At 43.3% G+C, this 21,918-nt stretch overlaps 2 protein-coding genes across 4 annotated transcripts; one reads left to right on the forward strand and one right to left on the reverse strand.

Annotated features, from left to right (window-relative positions):
* Positions 1-3,129: 3,129 nt before the first annotated feature.
* Positions 3,130-13,227, reverse strand: flcn (folliculin). Of its 2 annotated transcripts, none has more exons than XM_058056278.2 (12): positions 13,069-13,227; positions 12,751-12,960; positions 12,214-12,360; positions 11,875-12,096; positions 11,632-11,798; positions 10,036-10,127; positions 9,237-9,376; positions 9,054-9,167; positions 5,513-5,636; positions 5,330-5,452; positions 5,027-5,129; positions 3,130-3,663 (listed from the first exon to the last, which is right to left on the reverse strand). In XM_058056278.2, exons 2-12 carry the CDS (start codon positions 12,958-12,960, stop codon positions 3,456-3,458), a joined length of 1,650 nt encoding a protein of 549 aa, XP_057912261.2. In that variant the 5' UTR covers positions 13,069-13,227; the 3' UTR covers positions 3,130-3,455. The 2 variants fall into 2 exon arrangements, with proteins under 2 accessions (XP_057912261.2, XP_057912260.2); XM_058056277.2 differs by having other exon boundaries at positions 12,202-12,360.
* leng9 (leukocyte receptor cluster (LRC) member 9) lies at positions 12,812-19,397 on the forward strand. Of its 2 annotated transcripts, none has more exons than XM_058056279.2 (7): positions 12,812-12,968; positions 13,776-13,831; positions 14,926-15,055; positions 15,154-15,614; positions 15,675-15,864; positions 16,081-16,171; positions 18,483-19,397. In XM_058056279.2, exons 1-7 carry the CDS (start codon positions 12,934-12,936, stop codon positions 19,113-19,115), a joined length of 1,596 nt encoding a protein of 531 aa, XP_057912262.2. In that variant the 5' UTR covers positions 12,812-12,933; the 3' UTR covers positions 19,116-19,397. The 2 variants fall into 2 exon arrangements, with proteins under 2 accessions (XP_057912262.2, XP_057912263.2); XM_058056280.2 differs by lacking the exon at positions 12,812-12,968 and adding an exon at positions 13,255-13,490.
* The last annotated feature ends 2,521 nt before the right edge of the window (positions 19,398-21,918 follow it).

Raw genomic sequence — 21,918 nt, forward strand, 5'->3', positions numbered from 1 at the left:
CAGACCTCACAGCTAAGAGACCAGGGTTCGATTCCACTCTCTGCAATCTCTGTGTGGAGTTTGCATGTTCTCCCCGTGCATGCGTGGGTTTTTTTCCGGGTTTCCTCCCACTTTCCAAAAACATGCTAGGTTATTATTTATCATATATTTTATCATACTTTTCATAAGTAGACATATAAAGATTTAACACTATCATGCTAGGTGTTGGTATGCTAACAATAGCATAGTTAGCAAGCTTTGCGCTCCGAATACAAGCGCAAATGCAGCAAATAAAGGTCAAATTCTCAACTCATTTCGGACATTTAGCCTAGGTGTTAGCATGCTAACATTAGCATGTTAGCATGACTAGCATTTTTCATGGGGGGGAGACATATATAAACACTATCATGCTAGGTGATAGTATGCCGATGTTAGCATTGTTAGCATGTTAACATTAGCATAGTTGTATTTTTATTATTTATCATATTTTTTATCATACTTTTTATAAGTAGACATATAAAGATTTAACACTATCATGCTAGGCGTTTTTTGCTAGCATTAGCATAGTTGCATTTTTATTCATTTTCGTAGATAGATAAAGATTTAGCACTATCATGCTACGTGTTAGTATGCTAATATTAGCATGCTAGCACCATTTTTCTTGGTGAGACACATATAAACACTTAGCACTGTCATGCTAGGCGTTAGTATGCCAATGTTAGCATTGTTAGCATGTTAACATTAGCATAGTTGCATTTTTAGCCATTTTCATATGTAGACATCTAAAGATTCATCATTGTCATGCTAAGTGTTGGTATGCTAATATTAGCATGATAGCGTTACTAGCATTTTTAGGTGTTTTCATTGGGAGACACATATATAAAAACAGTATCATGCTAGGTGTTATGCCAATGAGAACATGTTAGCATTGCTAGCATGTTGACATTAGCATAGTTGTATTTTAGCCATTTTCATAGGTACACATACAAAGCACATATAAAGATTTAGCACTATCATGCAAGGTGTTGGTATGCTAATATTAGCATGTTAGCATTGCTAGAATGTTAACATTGACATTGTAGCATTTTTATCAGTTTGTATGGCTAGATTTATCACTTCTACGCTAGGTGTTAGCATTCTAACAATAGCAATCTAAATATGTACTGTAGATAAAATAAATGTAGAACAAAGATTTAGGCCACACAGCTAGGAGACCAGGGTTCAATTCCACCCTCGGCCATCTGTGTGGAGTTTGCCCAATAAAGTGGGGAAACTCAACACTTGACCAAAAATGCATCATCAGCGAAGCATAAAGACATAAATGTACAAAATTGATATTGAAAATTGAATATATGAATAGCTTCAAATAAACAGGAAGTAGAAATCAATAGCACACATGTCTGAACACGTATAGTATTTGCCTATGCAGTCTTTAATAGTAGCACAGCCTTTCAATCAAACTTTATCTGCGTTGTTATGAGCCATGAAGGGTTGCATTCACAGTCACCTCGTCAAGTTGATTTGACTGTTTTGAGTGTAGACCTACTTTGCGGGATTTCCGAGCATACATAAACGCAGCAAGTTGAAAGAGTTGTTAGTGAGTGATAAAAACGTCCCAATTTTTGTTTCTGCTTTTTTATACGTTCACAATAAAGGCACTGTTGTGTGGTAAGTGTGTCGTATCATTCCCCGCTCAATTTGAAACACTTTATTTTTACAAGAAGTACATTGTTAATAAGTTAGCTCGTTGGCTCGCTATGCTAGCGACTATTATTTGTTTTGTCCCTTCAGTGTTCCCGTAGCCTGAACAGTGTGATGTAAACAAAGGGTAATGGGAGTGTAATAGTGACTATTGGCGTGTTGTTTCATGTCTCATGTAATGTTAAAAGGCGTATTAAGAAACGTGTCTGCTATAACGACAAAAACATTCAATTTATTAGCATTGATGAATATGTCGTTGGAATTAATTTATCACGTCAATGAACCAAACGTTCAAGTATTGGGTCTGCGCAATCCTGGCTGTGTATTTACTGAACATGAAAACACAAAGCAAAGTTCCCCTGAGGAATGATGAATTGAGACCTTTGTACCTTGGCTGCGTTCAAAGCATGCGTGCAAACACGCAGCACTTCCTCCTCTTAAGTAGAAACACATTCTCTTCTATTTTCTACTCTCGTATGTTTTGACTTATTTTTTATTGACGGAATGCGCAAACGTCAGCATAAAAAGCCTCGTTAATGTGACACCCCCCCCCCCACGCATGCTGCTGGGGGTTATTGTGTAGGAAATAGTAAACATGTTTCCAAGCAAGTTTCCAAAAAGTTTTTCTGTTCTCATCTCGGCCTGATCACGGTTACAAAAAATGAGTGGGATGTGCATTCCTCTTCCCCCTCCTCGCCACAAGAGGGCACTAGTTGTGGAATAAAAATTAATATATTCCTCAATTCCAACAGAAAATATACATTAACTCATGTAAATTTTAATCAAGTTTAGAAGATAGCTTAATAAAATTTAACTTTAATAAAACCCTGATGTCATAGAGACATAAACTACTAGTAAATGAAGTGGCGATTTGGACGACTTTCTGAACAGTCGCCATCTTGGCTGTGACGTCATACCCGGAACTAGTCATGTATACTCAGTACAACTCAAGCGAATACTTTATGCAAATTCACCTAATGTGTCTTGTGGTAAATTTCTTTAATAAAATAGCGTCAGGAATACATAACATTGAATTCATTTATTAATGAAATTAATTATTCATTTAGAAGAAAAATACTTTTGAACTCTACTGTTGGATGTAGTCCGGGTCGGAGATGATATTAAGTAGAAGATGGATGGATGGGCAAAGCGGAATGTTTTGCTGGCAGTGATTGCCACAGAGATATATCGTATCAAAACTATTATGCTAGAAGTGTGCCGAGTACGATACTAACGGTGTCCATTTCACGTTTGTTGCATTCGCCTGCGCCATTGACGGCGGCTAATTTGTTTTTTTTCGGTAAGATGAACAAGCGTATTTCTTCTGCTCGAGTTGTTGACCAATTAACAATGGCAGGGCATCCTGGATGACTCTGCCGGACTCTGGCAAGAGATATTTTTAGTGATAAAAAAAACCCTCACAAAATAACATAGGAATACTTTATTAATTAACTTTAGAAATTCCTTCCTGGGTGCGTTTGTTTCACACAACAACACAGAAAGGAACACTGGCATGAGGCATCGGGGGCCGGTGTGTGCTGAAGCTAGTGGCTAGCCTGTGGCGAGGTGTCACTACCCCGGTAACGTAGTTCTTGGGCGTAACAGTGTTCATAAGAATAACGACAATGTGCTTCACATGCAAGCTGACATTGCCTTGTCGCGTCTTTTTATATCTTAAGACGTGTGTTCAAGTCCTTTCAACTCGCGTCATCCCTTCGTTCAATTGGATAGAAAGTCCCATGCTTTCCTGCTTTCACTTTCCCTTTCGGTCTTTGTCACTGGCTGGGACTCCTCTCCCCCCCCCGCAGGGCACTCATCAGATGGCTCTTGTAGGTTTTACTGAGTCCCGTCATCCAGAACTTGAGCAGCCGCACGTTGTCCTCCTCGCCGGGCCCCGTAGCGCCGAGCAATGCTAGGACCTTCTGCGTGTCGTCCCTGCCCCGCCCGTCCACTTTGGAGAACTTGAACAGCACTTTGACTTTACTGCAAGAGGGTGAGAAGGTGGTGTAGGTTGGTGGAGAGACACGTATGGAGTATTAGGTACGTATTAGGGTTAATATGTTGACCCTACAGCCAAACTGTTCATGAGCACCAAACATGACTAAAATCTATCACCCCCCCCCTCTCGCTGCCCCCCACTTCTGGAAACGTTATCTCCACGAGAGATAACGCCTCTGAAACGTCGACACATTTCTACAAAAATGAAACTAAACTTTTTCTTCAGCTCCCACTGGATGGCGCTGTGAGGAACCGCACAGAACTTCAGGGTGAACCCACCCGTTCCCGTGTGGAGCGTGTGGCCAAGCCCCGCCCACATCATAATGCTAACGCTTCCCAATTCGTCCAGTATCCGTCGCTTTCATTTGTCTTCAAAGTCCCTAGACCACCCCTGATTTGGTTCTAAAATGGCCGGTGTAAAACAAAATGGCCGACATTGAATTTGTTTTGAGATCTGTAACATCCTTTGTAATCATAAATAATAATAAACATAGTTCCCTGCACTGCACGGTGGATGAGTGGTTCGCGCAGCTAGGAGACCCGAGTTCAATCCCACCCTCGGCCATCTCTGTGTGGAGTTTGCATGTTCTCTTGGGAGTTTTCTCCGGGTACTCCGGTTTCCTCCCACATTCCAAAAACATGCTAGGTTAATTAGCCACTCCAAATTGTCCATAGGTATGAATGTGAGTGTGAATGGTTGTTTGTCTATATGTGCCCTGTGATTGGCTGGCCACCAGTCCAGGGTGTACCCCGCCTCTTGTGCCCGAAGACAAGCGGTAGAAAATGAATGAATGATTATTAGTACTACTACTAGTAGTAGGCTAGTATTAGCCTGCTTTTGCCCTATTATGTACAATTTGTCAGATATTTTTTTGTAAAAAAAATATTAAAAAAAAATAAAAAAAATAAAAAATATCAAATTATTTAGGGGGGGCTTAAGAATATTTTAAAATAGGCCTAATAACGCCACTGGCTCTTAGAAGTAAAAAAAAAAAACATGCTAGGTTAATTAGCGACTCCAAAATTGTCCATAGGTATGAATGTGAGTGTGAATGGTTGTTTGTCTATATGTGCCCTGTGATTGGCTGGCCACCAGTCCAGGGTGTACCCCGCCTCTTGTGCCCGAAGACAGCTGGGATAGGCTCCAGCACCCCCCCCCCCCCTCCGTGGTAGAAAATGAATAGTTCTATTGCTATCGCTCGGGCTACACACATACAAAGGCTTTGCTACACATCTTAAAATAAAGGTCTTGAATTCAGCAAAAATGCTGTAACATGTAACGTCAATAAGGTAAAAGCTACGACACACTTTGGCACCTTTGCTTAAAAAAAAAAAAAAAATGGCTCACTTCATCCACTCCTCCTTCAAACACAGAAGACAATGGGACACCACATCCACAGATAAGTTCTCATTGGACAGGGCCACCTCCAGCTTGTTGAGTAACGTGGGACCTGGAGGAGCAAGGCCAGATGATCATGTGACATTTACAGTAAACAAAGAAGCCTTGAAAGGAAATAGGAATTCCTTGTTTTGTTTCACTCCCATTTCTTGTTTTGGGACCCCTCCTGAAGATCCAACAGTGCCAAATGTACATTCCTCACATTTTTATCTTATATATCGCACATTTTTATGAATATCTAATTGTGCTTACCTCTGTCCGTGGGTTGTGTGTTGGCACTGCTGATGCTGAACTGATAAAGCGAGCAGATGTTGTCTTCCGAGGATGCACTTTGACCGCTCGGCTCCGAGCTGACGTCCACCAGCACCGAAAACTCTGCGGCACGAAAGGACGATGAGATGGATCCCAGTGTGGACCTCCGTGCTGGCGTCTTACCCGAGGAGCTGACGTGGGGTGGAACGGCCACGTCTGGGCTCAGACCCAGGAAGTTGCACTTGTAGGCCTCTTCGTACCGAGCGCTGTACGGGACGGAACGCACGCAGCCCACTGGCAGCAGCGACTGACAAGAGAACACACACACATGTACATTATATATATATATATATATATATATATATATATATATATATATATAGATATACATATATATATACACATACATGCTGCAAGGCCCTTTATGGTCACTGAAGGTGTGGAAAAACCACCTGAGCAAAAGTACGTATGTACGGTTTCTGTGTGACCGCTTTCTTCCATGGTACGACATGAAGAAGCATCTTCTGCAGCAAAATGACCTCCATGCACCATCTCATCATGCAAATAATACGCTCTCCGTCATTGGCTGTTATGGGCGTCTTTTTTCCCCCCTGACCTCAACATAACTGAGAAGTGAAGGAGCATCAAACATCTATGCGGCAATGTACCTCATATTGTGCAGATGAGCAAATCAAGCGCTCCTTTGTTCTACTGCCTGTGATGTTAATGGATCCCATGAGCTCCCTTGTGTCAGAGGAAGGACGTTGTATGAAATGATTTATGATGGGGGGGGGGGGCACAAAAAAATCTTATCAGCCACCCGTGACGCCAGCACTACGAAAAGTACAAGAGGTTTCCCGGAGACCTCCGTGGCGTCACACAGGCTGCTCTGAGCGTGTGCCCGAATACAGTGCACCTTCCTGGGCTACAGCAGGTGCCTCCCTCCCCTATATACTCTGGTTCTCCTGATAGTAGTGATGTGCTAGTAGTCATGTCATGGCAGTCATCAACTTGGTCACGTCCTCATTCCTTCCAGTCCTTCTAACCTCCAGGTGTGCCTAAATTACACCTCCACCGAAAGAACCTAAAGCTTCTTGTTTTTAATATTTTAATATCCATTTTATTTCTTATTTGATCTTTTAGTTTAGGATTAAATTCAATTTGTACCTTTATTTATAGTATTTTATTTTTACTTTTTATTTTACTAGTCCGTGCAGCACTCTGTTTATAAAATGTGCTATGTAAATAAAGTGGATTGGATTGTGAGAACTGAAAGGTGGAGGCCACATTCCATCACAGCTGGACCAGACTGCCGTGTCTTTTTTCCACTTTCGTTTTGAGCAAAATTCTCACAGACTTGACCTCCAGTCGTCATTGTTGTGAGATTTTGTCGTCAGCACATTCAACGATGTAAAGAACAAAGTATTTCATTCATTCATTGCTGGAGCCTATCCCAGCTGTCTTGGGGCACAAGAGGCGGGGTACACCCTGGACTGGTGGCCAGCCAATCACAGGGCACATATAGACAAACAACCATAGAACAAAGTATTTCTGAGGAATATTTCCTCCATTCAAATCTAAGATGGGTGATTTCGGTGTTCCATTTATAGGAATAAAGTACTGACTAGTAATAAAATAAATAGTAATAGTAAATAACAGCAATATAAATGCTGGCTTGTCAGATACTGTAGGCAGATCAAGCAAAAAGCGTTAATGTTTTCTGATGCAACTCCCATCAATAGTGTAATATGATACTCGCTTCTATCTTGGAAAAAACATTACAAGTCATAAGATAAGCCCGCAGGGGCTGATTAATACCCCTGAGAGATACTGGGAAAGTGGGAAGAGCTCCACGGATATGAGTCAAGACAAAGGTTTCGGAAGGCACAGACGTGTGAATTTGTGATTTTTTTTTGACATTCCAAATAGGTGACCGAGTGTACTCCTATTAGTATCGTCTTTTTCCCATTTGCTGTAGTTGGTGTTAATCTTGTTTATTTGTATTTTCACAATACGCTGCATACCAGTACAAAAGCAGTCCTGCCCATTTGAAAGACGTTTGGAGCAAGCGAGCTGATAATGTCTGCACGCTCGGGCTTGTTGGTGCGTTTTGGCAGAAGGAGGTCGGCAGCCATACAAGTGGAGGCAAAGAACGCACGAGGGTGGGGCACGGGAACTCAATCATTATCGTCCACATCCTTACAAGACTGGGAAAAATGTCTTCTTGTATCCTAGTCCAGGGGTGGGCAAACTACGGCCCGGGGGCCACATCCGGCCCGCCAAGTGTTTGAATACTTTCCAAAGTATTTCATTTAAACTCAACATACAACCTGGCATCATGGCCTGAGCCAACCTTTTGATGGTTTTATCAATTTCGTTTTTTGACATGGTCTGTTGTTTACAAAGTGCTCCTGAAAAAAGGGACACAAGCACATAATAATAATAATAATTATTATTATTATTAGATTATTATAATTATCATAACTATTATGATTATTATAATTATTATATTAATGCTAATTATTATATTAATTATATATAATATTATTGTTATATTTGCATATTTTACATAATAATAATATAATTATTATTATTTTAATTTTATTGTAATTATTATAATATTTGATTATTTTTAAAATATTTAAATATAAATATAAAATAAATAATAATAGCAGATTGCATGACAATTTTACAGATACAATAATACCAGGTGGACTGTTACGTGTAAAATATATAGTCAGCCCCCCCCCCGTAAATTTTGTCATATCAATGCGGCCCGCGAGTCAAAAAGTTTGCCCACCCCTGGGCTAGTTGCTTCTAACCTTTAATCAAGCCAGCACGAACGTCGGGACCTTACAAACTGAAAGGTGAATTTATGATCTTGGTTAAATTAAATTAAATTTCATTAAAATAAAAAAAATAATGTAACTTTTTTTAAACGCACAAAAAATTTAAATAATAATTTTTTGTAAAGGGATAAATTTATATATATTTTTTAATCATTATATCATTAGAAATCCAACAATTATCACGTTTAATGCAAGTGACACGGTCCTTGAAGGCAACAATTAACGTTAAGCTAAGATTGGATGAGCTTACCGAGTGCTAATGTGGATATTTGTCGGGTCACCTCTCTGAAAAAAAAAACCAAGTCCTGCAGGCTGGGACTGGCGCACGGTGGCTAGTGCTTTTCATTTATGTCGTTCCTTTTGCACAATACATCATAAATAATGTACATATGTTACGTGAAAATGTGAAATTGAAAATGTTCCCGGTGACCAGCTAGCGTGATGCTAACACACTGTTCCGGGCTATGCCTGCCTGTAGCTGGTATCTCCTAGCCCAAATTGCAGTTGGCTATTCAAAGCAAAAATAAATCACTCGGTTGGGACGGCGGTAATTCCACGGCACCGCTGTATAAATGATCATTAAAAAAAATACCTTCTTGTTTCTTGCCAGCGGCACCACTGTGAAGCTAAACTTACCAATCAATATTCCCACTCTTAGCTCATTTCTGACGGTCCCTACTATTAACCAACGCTTAGAGCAACACAGCAGTCCGGGTACAGTGAGGGGGAACTAGCGCTGTAGCTAGTTCTTGTGGCGATAGTATCCAATCTTGGCACCAGATCCCAAAGATTGGATGGCGACATCCGTAATATATTATTTGTTTTCCCGGTTTGGACACCCCAGGTATAAGGTTTAGCAGGATATGTTCAAGTACCTTGAGTACTGTAAAAGCAGACTGGATGAGCCCGGGGTCGGCGCTCCTCCATATGAGTTGGTTCCCCATGAGCACGTGCCACGCCACCTGCCGGAAGTCGGCAGCGCCGAGCACCTGCAAGACAGGCCAGATTGTAAGCCGGGGTGCCTAAGAGCCAGGGCGCACTAACTTTCTTTATCAAACCTGTCTCAGATGCCTCAGCGACCTAAACCTCGGCCCGGGCTCCTCGTCGTGGTGGCCCAGCTCCAAGTCCGATTGGTGCGTCAGTGGCTTGGAAATTCCTCCTTCGGCTCCTTCCCAGCAGCTCATTTCCTCCTCTTGGTCTATTTGGAAGCAAGAGTGATAAAGCAGTGACTCAAAAAAAGGTTCTAGATAAGTGTTCAGCTTTAAAGCCGAGGGTACTCCACAGTGACGTTAGCTGCACCAGTGCGCTCGTCTAGTTCCTCATCTTCACAGCAGGGTTGCACCATTCTGGGAGAAAATGTCAATCATGATTTTCTTGCTCGGAATCGAGATCACAGTTCTCTGGGATGATCATCATCGTTGCCTGCTTTCAACAAACTGCCAGTCATGTCAGCGGGTAGGGGGGTGAGGAGCCAGGGATGAGAGTCCTGGAGTAAAATGGCCGTGTTTTTTTGTTGTCGAGAAATGAGATTGCATGATATTGTCCATCGTCGTCGCCATTTTTTTCAGCCCTGACTGAAAAAGTACCACCAACCGCATCCTAATCCAAATCTTTCTGAGCTTTGTATTTGGGGACGGCTGCTGGGTCGACCGCACATGATGTAGTTCCTTGCTAGCTGACACAGCTCATACCAGCAACAAATGCATGCACATGACCACATACAATATTTAAGGTGTTAGCATCTTTGCATGAATAGGATTCCCGTGTTTTCTTCTGGGAAGAAAGCGCACTTGATAATGACAAATCAAGCATACATATAGTGTCTATTCTTTTGGCTACAAGCTGAAATATGTCTACCTGTCTGTCGCTCTATGAGCACCAGCGTGTCTTCAGTGGGGGCTCCTTCTAGAAGCTTCTCTGTCAGACGACTACCGCAGGCCTTCAGCAGCCTGGGAAGGAAACCGAAGCTGAGATTTTCCAATGTCGGTGATTCATAGCAACGTGTTCAAACACTAAAACAAACGGCAGGAATGGATTTCTTCTTGATGGCGTCAACTCCATGTCATCAACTTTTGCCTGTGTACATCATTTTGTAAACATTATACTTGAATATGGTACTTGGTATTCAGGGGTAATGCTACTTAACCATCGGTCCTATGACTATTACTCTGTACGTGGAGCATCACACTGGTCTTCAAGCAAAACAAAAGTAGCGGTTTAGGTGGCTAATACAGAAAAAGGAAGTCAAAATTACAGATATTTAAATACAGGTAGTTACCAAGATTCAGTATTGGGTGAAAATAGTTCATATGCAAAATAAGGTACATGCAGTTCTACCCGATAGCCTGTCTACAAATTCCAACACATTGATTGTCCTATGTCTAGAGGTGCGGCATCAAATGTTTGGTTGTCATTTGCAGCAAACTCTCTCTCCGAAGTGGAGAAATTGCATGAACGGTCGCAGAAAAGTAAAGATAATTATCAGCAGCTGGTGGCAAACCTCCTAACGTCCCATAAAAGCCCTTGGCTGCAATATGCATTGCCATCTAGATTTCTTTCCGTGGAACTGTGGTGAAGTAAGCGATGAGTAGGATTCCAGCGAGACATTGCCGCTGTGAAAAACGATATCAGGGAAAGTGGAATCATGGATCATCAATGCATTGCCACGTTCATGCGTGTCTGGCAAGAAGAGGCTTCACTCACTGTGCATTGCTTTCAGCACCTTGGCATGGTAGTTCCATAGAACAACGGCATGAACAGAAGGAGACCTTTTGTCTCTTGAAATGATATTTGTAATTCGGGTTGTCACAAAACACACGAGAGGAGACGATACACAAGATTGCAATCCGCAAATATTTCTATTAGGTTACACTCTTCTTCACACCGTGTGCATGCTAGCGGCCCCGCCTCCACCCACACATGCCGTGGTTGCATTTTGGGACTAAAATATAAGCCACTGCGAGTAAAGTTTAAGCCTATCCACGCCACATTGAACTTTTACACATTTTGCCTGGCTCCACAAGCTAGCTATAGTTACCTGCCTAGTCTCTGGTCCATTGACTCTTTTATTTTTATTTGTTTACCACAGAAACATTTTGTTTTCATGGTATACATGGCAACTTACATTTTTAAAGTGCCATCCATCAAGAATGGGTTTAGTTGGTCTTATCCCTTATTTATTTGTACACAAGTCTGCAACCTTATCGGTTCATTTGTTCCTTTTATTTGATTCTTACTGAATATTTGGAGTTGTTGACAAACTTGCGCTGCACACTTGAGCCCGGTGGTTGGCGTTAGGGAGCAAATGAGACGACAAAGAAAAGCCGCATAAATGGAGAGCAACCATGTCAACAGATGAAACATGCATTCTCTGTGTGCCTGTGGCCAAAGTGGCAAGTAAAAGTGCGAGAAACTGGCTGGTGCTGGTGATGCCAAACAACGTGAGGGACTCACCAACTGAAGGAGGAGTGCAGGCTGGCCCACAGGTTGGGATGCTGTGTGAGGGACGTCAGGGAACGGGCTGCGTTCCCGCTCCTTTGGTGTGGGAAGACTGCAGGTGAGAAGACACTGTTCATCCTCACTGCTCTCTGGGGACAAACACCTTGCTCGCTGTCAAACACCTGACGGAGGAAGTGGGCCAAATAGTTAGCGGTTTGGTTGTCTTTGAAATGATCTGCGGGCGAAAAGCGGGCAGACCTTCAGGGCGGTGCTTTGCAGGCTCTGTATGGTGAGTCGAAGGTGGCGCAAGAGGAAAGGCCAAGAGTTAATGAGGTAAATCCTATCCATGGCCACCATGACGATGCTGTACCAGCGCTGGAAGCCTCTGGCCAGACTATCTTTGATGAAGAAGGTGTGAGAGAACACAAAACCGTGTTGCTCATCACCAAAGAAAATTGGCCCTTCGCGCCCGGGACACACCTTGCAAACAAAGACGGCGGGACGGTGAATGGCGACATTGGAGGAGGCATGAGGTGTGGTGTGCATGAGATGTGTGACTCACACACACATACATGTAGAACATACGTCACCAGTTACCTCACAGCTGAGGCTGCGTACGCAGGCCTGGCGCACTACGCTGAAGAGCTGCGGCTGCCGTGGATGCTGGTGGCTCAGGAAGCGAATACCCGTCTCGTCGTCGATGCTCATGAATCCCGGGTGGTGCGCAGGGAGGGAGCGACACCCCTGTGTGTGTATGTTTAGTAGCAGTAGTAGTCATGAGAACAACGCACTGGGCCACACCATGGGCTGTTGACATGAACAGGACTGACTATAATGGCTTCCACTGAAATAAACACATCTGTATCTGAGTGGGGGAAGACGTATTTGACCCCCACCGATTACTGATGTGTTGATCCCTCCTGAAAATACCACATTTTTATGCTCTAGAATCAATTTTCTATGGATAAACTATGGATACTTCAGTCATTAGAGGTGGAAAATAACTAAAATATTGCAAATATCGATGAAACACAAACAACATTTTTGCACAGAGGTGGGAACTACTTTTTCTTCTGCCGGGCTAAGGTCTTTGTAACTCAATAATGAGTGTGACAGTGAATGTGCCAAGCTCACCTCGCACATTTCTCCTCTCTGTGTGGCTGAGCTGTTGGCCCTCATCGTGAGACCTTCACCGTCCCGGTCAGCATCTCTGTCGCCGGGTATTGCAGCGCCTGCCTGGGAGGAGGAAGGCGATGGGGACGGAGGGTGCAATGCTTCCGTACAGAACAGCGTCCGTGGGCCGTGGAGCTCACAGAAATGACAGAGAGCCACCAGAGCATTCATCTAAACGGGTGAGATGGAATGTGAATTGAATAACAGACACCTTTGTTTTCTCATTAGAACTACTTCAAGACGGTTTTAATCAGCACTTATCACCACATCACGCCTCACCTTCAGTGTTCATTCAGTGTTCACCAATCCAATGTGTCCCCCAAAGGATTAAACAGTAGCATGTTGATGCATATTAAAACAAAGAATTGTTCAATTTAGCTTAACCGGGGCTAGCTTTTACTGTGTTGTTTACCTCCTTGCTGCTAGCGTCGCTAGCATGACGTCACCGCATCACGTGATAACAGTCACGCGCTCCACCTCGGATGACTCACACTGTTAGCCAGCCATTTATGCTGTTAACTCGCAAATGTTTCCCGATTTTTTAAGAACTCTGACAAATAAATAAGTAATTTATTAAATATAAAATAATAACATCGTTAGTTGCTCGTTTTAATTGTTTTTACAAAAGACTTTCAGGACAATACATCCGTACACTACATTACCCATAATCCACGACGACACAACAGACCTAGGGGTCAAGGGTGAGTCAAGCTGAAACTGCTACTTGTTCAGCAATGCTCATAAAACATAACTAATTCGGCTTTTACTTTTGTTATTATACAGTAATACATGATTTAAGAGCTAGTTACGTCATGTGTAACATTTTTATTATCACTCCGAGTTTATGCGACGCTACTTCCGCAGCGTTACCTTTAGCATTGGGCGTGTCAGATTCACCGCGTCATACATTGTGTCTAACAAAACAAGTTATACACTGTGACTCGACATTTTTGTTAATAACTCTGTCTTTTAAACCACACACTTAGCATGGCGTCCATCACCACTGCGGAAGGTCCAGCTGATCTTGACACTACCAAAAGAGGTAAATTGAAGATGGTTTAATACATTGTGTGTGTGTGTTTTTTTTGTGATGATATGATACAGCATATCCTTTCACAGAAAGTCACTTCTATTGTGAATATTGTCATTCATCAAGGTCATTGTATTGTCACGGCATTGAATCCATTGCAACTGGACTGTTCAGGTTGTCAGGGAGGATGTCTGGCCTCTCATCCGAGGAGGCCTCATCAGTTCATGCTGAAAGACTAGATGGGACATTCACCAGATAGACCAGATAGGACAGCTCTAGTCTCATACAGTAGGCACTGAAAGCAATGCGCTTTTGAGGTGAGACCACTGAACAGTCCAGTTGCAATGGATTCAATGCCCTGATATGGCTTGTGTTGTTTGGAGCATAATATCAGTGGTATTTTAGAAGAGCAGCACCTGTGAACGTCGATAAAACTTTGAGGAAATGACTCACGGCGGTTCATGGGAAGTCCAAAAGTGACTGCATGGCTTTGCTTGTCTGGCCGGGCAGGGAAACCATGATGCACTATGATGTCTTAAGCGTAGACATTGCTAACGTTCCATGAACCTTTCACCTTATTATTCATTTAATTGAGAACTTATCTATCTTGAGGACTTATCTTCTTTGGAAGTAGAATTCCCAGCACCAGGGAGCACATTACACACCATTGTGTAATGTGTCATTCGCTGGGGTATCATGAGACACCCAACTCATCAGACCGCTATGCACCACACTGGGTCCATCAAACCAGACGAGATGTTAAGGAAAATATGACTGGACAAACAGACTTTGTTATTGAAATCTCCCAAAAAATTATGTCGATTCATTTAGAATGATACGATTCAGTAAATTTAAATGGATTCAGTAACTTTTTAGCCATTAATTCATACAGTGAGACTGTCAAATAAATAGTTGGAGATCGGGCAGTGCAGGTCAAGTTTCCGAGATTCCCATTTTTGCTGCAGGGAAGCAACAGCCAATGTCATATGACATCCTTTAAGTGATGTTTGTGCAATCCACCAACACTAGCTTTAGGAGAAAATGAAGGTGACGGAGTCATATTGACACATTGATCCGTTGACCTTTGTGCTCTCTCTCTGCTCTAGTGGTCCTGAAAGATGAGGAAGCACCCAATGTGTGCCTGTTCTTCCTGATGGGAAAGTGCCATTTTGGTCCCAGATGCCGTATGTCTCACCGGTCCACCCGGCTGATTTGTGAAGAAACCAGCAGCTCAGTGTAAGCGTTTTTGTGTTGATGCACCACATTGCATTGCAAGTGGTTGCTAATATACTGGAAATCAAAATACAAGACACAGCTCTACATCTTCTGTTCAGTGAGCCATCAGTAGCTACCTCACGTGCTGTTCTTCTGGAGGACCGGGTGGCAGAACCAGAGGAAGAAAAACAAAAGAAGAAGAAAGGAAATCGGAACAAAGCGGCAAAGTCAAAAGAAAAGGAGGCAAAAGACGACATCAGCAAAAAGCCTCGCATGCGAACAGCTGATGACATCATCTCCCGTATCGTCTGGGATCCGTCGGTGGATGCCTCCCAATTTCTAGTGGGCTATGTGGATCGTTTCCTGGGCGTGCTGGAACGCCCCTTCTCTGAATTCAACTGGGACGCCAACCCGTGTGACTGCGACTACACCACTGAGCTGGCCCTTCCCAGACACAGGATCCAGTACTTCACCTACAAAGGGCATCGCATCTGGGACCGGCACAGCAGGACCGACAGGGTGTTTGGCTCCACCGGGCAGTCTCTGGCTCCCCCCTTTGGAGGCGAGGAGGAAGTAGAAGGTGAGCCAGGAGCCTTTATTTCAACCCAGTGCACGCTGACCCATTTGGAATCCTTGTTAGGAAAAGAAACACCGGCCGAGGGCCGAGATGAACGAGGGCAAGCAACAAGAGAGGAGCCTCCTGCTGTCAATGGGCAGGGAATGGATCGTACCATCACTGACAGCACACATCTGGAGGACAACACTCACACCTCTGACTCAGCACAAGCATCCCTGGGATGGCCATGTGTTGCGGAGGAGGCAGCAAATAGGTTTGTTTTCCTGGAAATAGATCAGAATCTATCTACCCGCATCCCACATTCCCTGCTTGGGCTGCCAACTTCATGTCACTCCGTGAAAAGGATTAGCTTGAGGAGCAAATGTTTGTGCGGACATGTAAGAACGGCATCTGCTGCCAGGGGTCAAGAGGTCAAGGATGGTGTTGTATCATGAGCGCCTCCATCTTCTTTTCTTTTTTTTCATTTTAGTCTGACAGCCTCGGCAGTTAAAGAAGAACGACTCATACAGGAAGAGAGAACAGCTGAAGGGGAAGAAGGTTTTGAAAGCCAGGACACTTCGGTAAGAACAGAACCACTCCCCTTCTATTGTTTACTAATAATTTGTGTTCATCCTGGCCTCTGATGTAATAAACACAGCCGGCTGACTCTTTTACTATGATTCAGTAAGTAGTCATAGTTACTAGTTACTTCTCCAAAGTTACTAACTGAGTTACTCCACTACTCCACTAAAGTAACTAGTTGCCAGTAAAAGTAACTAATTACTTGCCCCTGTACATTTTCACCATAGCCATCTCTATGCTACGCTGTATCAACTTCCCGGAACTTTGGATGCGCTCTAAACACCCGCCCACCCAAGTTCTCTGATTGGCCGAGGACGCACTCTCACTAAACCTTAGCCAATCCCCATTGCTTATGTGCTTATCTCACCCCCTCCCTTGTCACTCTGCAACACTCTCACACTCTCTTGCTGTTTACGCTGTACATTGTTGGTCTTATTTGATGTCATCTATTTATTCACCACATTATTATTATTTATTATTATTTATTATCATACGGGATCTATCTATCTGTCTATCTGTCTATCCGTCTATCCATCCATCTATCATCCATCTATCATCCATCTATCCATCTATTCATCTATCCATCTATCATCCATCCATCTATCATCCATCCATCTATCATCCATCCATCTATCATCCATCCATCCATCCATCTATCTATCCATCTATCATCCATCCATCTATCATCCATCTATCATCCATCTATCCATCTATTCATCTATCCATCTATCATCCATCCATCTATCATCCATCCATCTATCATCCATCCATCTATCATCCATCCATCCATCTATCTATCCATCTATCATCCATCCATCTATCATCCATCTATCTATCATCCATCCATCCATCTATCTATCCATCTATCATCCATCTATCTATCATCCATCTATCTATCATCCATCCATCTATCATCCATCCATCCATCTATCTATCCATCTATCATCCATCCATCTATCCATCTATCATCCATCTATCTATCATCCATCCATCTATCATCCATCTATCTATCATCCATCCATCTATCATCCATCTATCTATCATCCATCCATCTATCATCCATCCACCCATCTATCATCCACCCATCTATCATCCATCCATGTATCTATCATCCATCCATCCATCTATCATCCATCCATCCATCTATCTATCCATCTATCATCCATCCATCTATCATCCATCCATCCATCTATAATCCATCCATCAATCTATCATCCATCCATCAATCTATCATCCATCCACCCATCTATCATCCATCCATCTATCTATCATCCATCCATCCATCTATCATCCATCCATCCATCCATCCATCCATCCACCCATCCACCCATCTATCTATCCATCTATCATCCATCCATCTATCATCCAGCCATCCATCCATCCATCTATCATCCATCCATCCATCTATAATCCATCCATCCATCCATCCATCTATAATCCATCCATCCATCTATCTATCCATCTATCATCCATCCATCCATCCATCCATCCATCTATCTATCTATCCATCTATCATCCATCCATCCATCCACCCATCCATCCATCCATCCATCCATCCACCCATCCATCCATCCATCCATCTATCCAGCAATCTATCATCCATCACTGCGCTGCAGATTAGTTATGAAGTCGGTGATATATTTTTAGTCGGCTTCAGTAATGTGGTGTCGAAAATGGTAACGGTGTTATGCTGACAGTAAGAGTAATTAGTTAAGTAACGTAACGGCGTTACTTACTAAAGTAACGGCGATCGTAACGCCGTTTATTTGAACGCCGTTATTCCCATTACGGTACCACAAACAAGTGACATTGATGTTTATGTAAATCGTCCTTTTGCAGAAATAAATGCTTCCTATGAGGGACTGGATTGTGGTTGAATGTATTTTGGACCATTGTTCTTTCCAAAACATCTCCAGTTCAGTCAGGTTTGATGCTTTCCCAGCATGGACAGCCAATAATATTTAGGTCTGGGGACTGAGATGGCCATTCCAGAGCGTTGTACTTGTTCCTCTGCATGAATGCCTTAGTAGAATTGGAGCAGTGTTTAGGCTCATTTTGTCTTGTTGGAAGTCTCCATCCCGGACGCGGCTCCAACTTTGTCCCTGATTCTTGAACACCGTTGGCAAGATTTGAATATTGGAAGTATGGATATTTCAGTATTCATCCACGCATCGCTTGCCATGCAGCCAATTAGTGGCTGAACATCCATGGGAGATGTTTGGTACTCTCTGCCTTTGAGTGTACAGACGCCCCCAAGGTTTACTGTTGAGTGCAGTTTATATTTGATCATTTTTCATTTTTACGATACAGTCTCCATCAGCACCTCTTGGTCAAGAATCAGAGAACCGTGGCGGTCGCCCCCCCAAGAAGAAACCCACACACTTCATCACCTTCAGAGCCAACACGCCTGCCATCCTCAGCTGTTTCCAGCAGCTCCAGGAGGAGATCACAGCTCTTCTCCCGTCCTCCACCCCTCACTGGCAGACCTCGTCCAGCCTGCACGTCACCCTCTGCCTCCTGGTGCTGGCCGGCCCCGCCGAGGTGGCGGCTGCCGAGGAGATTCTCCGAGAGTTTGTGCGCCTGGATCGCAACCCGCCGGTGGCGGTGACGTTTCCGGTGAAGCTGAAGCATTTCAACGGCAGGGTGATGTACCTGAGCCCGCAGCCTCAGCTTCGTCTCCAGCAGCTCAACAGCGGCCTGCAGGAAGCCTACAGGAGGAAAGGATGGCTCCACAGAGACTCTTACAACCCCCGCTACCATCTCACCCTGGCCAAGGTCAAGGTCAAGGATGGAGAAAGGATCTTCAGTGATGTGGGAGACATGAAGGTGGGGAAAGGTTTCAATTTTGGTCGTTTGCCTGTAAACACCTTGCACCTTTGTGTCATGGGGGGGCCAGGGGTGGATGGCTTTTATGAGACGGTGTGTACGGTAACTCTTAGATAATACTGGATACTATTTGTGTACCTTACACTCAGTGCCATACCTTGGCAAAGACAATCGTTATTATGATTATTATTATTGACAGCTGCACTGCATCATGACAGCTGTGTCTAATCATATTTACATTTCATAATCATATCAACACCGGACCCTCTGATAGCTCTAGCTCTTCTATGCCATTACATAAACCTTCTAGGCTCTCTTCCCACCTCTCTCTAATCTCTAATGAGACGTGGGTTCGAATCCCACTTCTGACACCAAAATGTAAGATTTTAAGTTGGAAAAAATGGCTATGGATAGCCATAGCCTTGGGAGCTTTTCAAGTTTTTTTTTTTTTTTTTCAACTTTTACCCGTGACAGGCCAACCATAGTTCCCAATGAGAGGGTGACGCAATATGTCTAAAAGGTACCCTATTTACATTCATAACACCCTTCTTTTATGTTACAAAAGTCTTTCACCAGTACCACACTGAAGTTTCACTTCCTGTATACATTTAAGCACTCGATTACACATAACTTACATTACCCAACAACTACCCAGTTAATCCCCCCCTCCTCCAGGTGACACTTGGGAGAGTCCAATCAAGGTGATCAGCCTCTGGTCCATGTTTGTGCCCCGACCAATCACCTCAAAGAAAGGAGAAACTGATGAGAAATTAGGAACAAAAACCAATGACTTCTAAATGACAAACTAACCAACTAAAGTGGCAATTAAACAACTTAAATGGCAAACAAATGTAATTAAAGTACTAACCAGAATATATATAAATAACAAAAGCCAACTATATACACAAATAGAAACATGACAGTGTGTCGGTGGGGCATTGGCAGCCCCCTCACACTAGACAACAACAAAATCTACTCCCAAAAACATAACGCATTCATAGTTTTCTAGGGTGAAATGTCACCGTTTGTATGATTCCAACCCTTTAAATGCCCATTTAATAATAATATCAGGCATTAGATTAGGGCTGCAGCTATCCAATATTTTAGTAATTGAGTATTGTACCAAAATGTTTGTCGATTAATTGATTAATCGGAAAAAAAACATATTTTTGCTTGTTTAAAGAGAAATAATAAATTCAAAAGAAAATTTAGTCAGGGGTCCCCAGGGGGCCACATAACTTTTCCCTCCTCTGAGGGGGGGATTTGGTGTTCTATGACTGGGGCATGTAGTAACATGGCTCACAATAGGGGTTACTATTTTCCCTTCTTTGACAGAAACTGTACCCCATGATTTATCCGAGCGGGTACAGTTTTCGTCGTGACACCGGTCGGACCGCGGCAAAACAGATAAAGGGAGCGGTGCACGGGGAGAACATGCAAACCCCAAACAGAGATAGCCGAGGGTGGAATTGAACTCAGGTCTCCTGCGTGCTAACCACTTGGCTGCCAGTACTATTAATTCTCCTACCAAATTAATGTTGGTAGGTCTGCATTAAAACAAAAACTTCTTGCCTATCCAAATATTTAGGAAGCACTCTTGTGAAGTAACAATACTCCTAAATGAGACTCCTATATGATTCACATATTCTAATTTTATATAAGAATACATTTGTGTTTCCTGTGTCTTGATTCATGGGAAGATTTAATAGATATTTAGTTAAAGGCACTATTTTTGCGCTGTATGGCTGATGTGAATTATCATAATTGTGTGGGATGAATAAAGTTCTCATCTTCACCATGTGAGAAGATGAAATACATTGTTTTTGGTGCCTGTTTCCAAGTATGTTTGTGTTGTGTGTGTGTGTGTGTGTGTGTGTGTGTAAACAAGAGGCATTAACTTATTATGCTCATTTTCCGTCCCTTTGTATTGAGTTGTGGACTCCTATAGAGCAGCGACACACGATAACCAGCACAGAACGCATTCTAGTTCTTCCAGAATCTGCACCTATTCAGCTGTATTTATTATGACATGGCATGGCACGGCATGGCGTGACATGGCATGCCATGGCACGGCATGCTATGGTGTGGCGTGGTGTGCTTGTGGCATGGGGTGACATGGCGTGGCATGGCATGGCACGCTATGGCATGGCGTGGTGTGCTTACGGCATGGCGTTCTATGACATGGGGTGACATGGCGTGGCCATGGCATGGCATGCAATGGTGTGGCGTGGTGTGCTTACGGCATGGCATGCCATAGCTTGGCGTTCTATGGCATGGCATGGCGTGGCGTCCTCCGACATGGTGTAGCATGGCATGGCGTGCTCTGACATGTAGCATGGCGTGCTACGGCATGGCACGGCTTGGCGTGGTGTATCATACATAAGAGGCTGTGTGTGAGTCAGTGGGTTTGCTACTGTTTGCTCCCTCGCTCGCATTATCTCGCTGCCGCCCTTCCCCCACTCTCTTAGTGACACAGAAAACCAGAGCGCCCCCTCCCCTTTTTTTTTTTTTTTTTTTTTTTTGCTTGTTCGCTTCTGCCCCCCTTTTCTCCGACGATGCACAACACCTCATCACTTGTTCCTCTTGTGTAGCCTCCACTCATAACTGCTTTCCCCGACATAGCCTTGCACCCCCCCCTTCATTGTTCACTCCATCTTTCAGCATCCCTGGGAATTTTGTTCCCAACATCCTTTATTACCCCCCACCCTTTTTTTGTGCCAGTAGCTTCAAATGTGAGTGTATTTTTAAAGCGTGTGTAATGTGGTTGGAGTGTAATGTGGGTGGGGGTGGAATGAGAAATTCGGTGGTGGGGGGTCACAACAGATGAATTATCATTGGGCAACATCATGTCGGGTGTTAAGATACGGAATAGCGACAATGAAACGATAAAGAGTCCCCGAGGGGTGTTCTCTCTTCAATC

The sequence above is a fragment of the Doryrhamphus excisus genome, linkage group LG19 (genome assembly GCF_037039965.1).
Source record: "Doryrhamphus excisus strain RoL-2023G ecotype Guam linkage group LG19, RoL_Dexc_Guam_v1.1, whole genome shotgun sequence".
Lineage (NCBI taxonomy): Eukaryota > Metazoa > Chordata > Actinopteri > Syngnathiformes > Syngnathidae > Doryrhamphus > Doryrhamphus excisus.

What these genes read in the sequence shown, in the direction of transcription:
- flcn (XM_058056277.2), bottom strand. Translation starts at nt 12,960, where the DNA reads ATGAATGCTCTGGTGGCTCTCTGTCATTTCTGTGAGCTCCACGGCCCA. An exon ending in GCTCATAGAGCGACAGACAG is followed by an intron (nt 9,377 to 10,035) that starts GTAGACATATTT and finishes GCTTCCAAATAG; the next exon opens with ACCAAGAGGAGGAAATGAGC. An exon ending in CACACAACCCACGGACAGAG is followed by an intron (nt 5,130 to 5,329) that starts GTAAGCACAATT and finishes TTGCTCCTCCAG; the next exon opens with GTCCCACGTTACTCAACAAG.
- leng9 (XM_058056279.2), top strand. Translation starts at nt 12,934, where the DNA reads ATGACAGAGAGCCACCAGAGCATTCATCTAAACGG. An exon ending in CAGAGCATTCATCTAAACGG is followed by an intron (nt 12,969 to 13,775) that starts GTGAGATGGAAT and finishes CCACACACTTAG; the next exon opens with CATGGCGTCCATCACCACTG. An exon ending in AGGCGAGGAGGAAGTAGAAG is followed by an intron (nt 15,615 to 15,674) that starts GTGAGCCAGGAG and finishes AATCCTTGTTAG; the next exon opens with GAAAAGAAACACCGGCCGAG.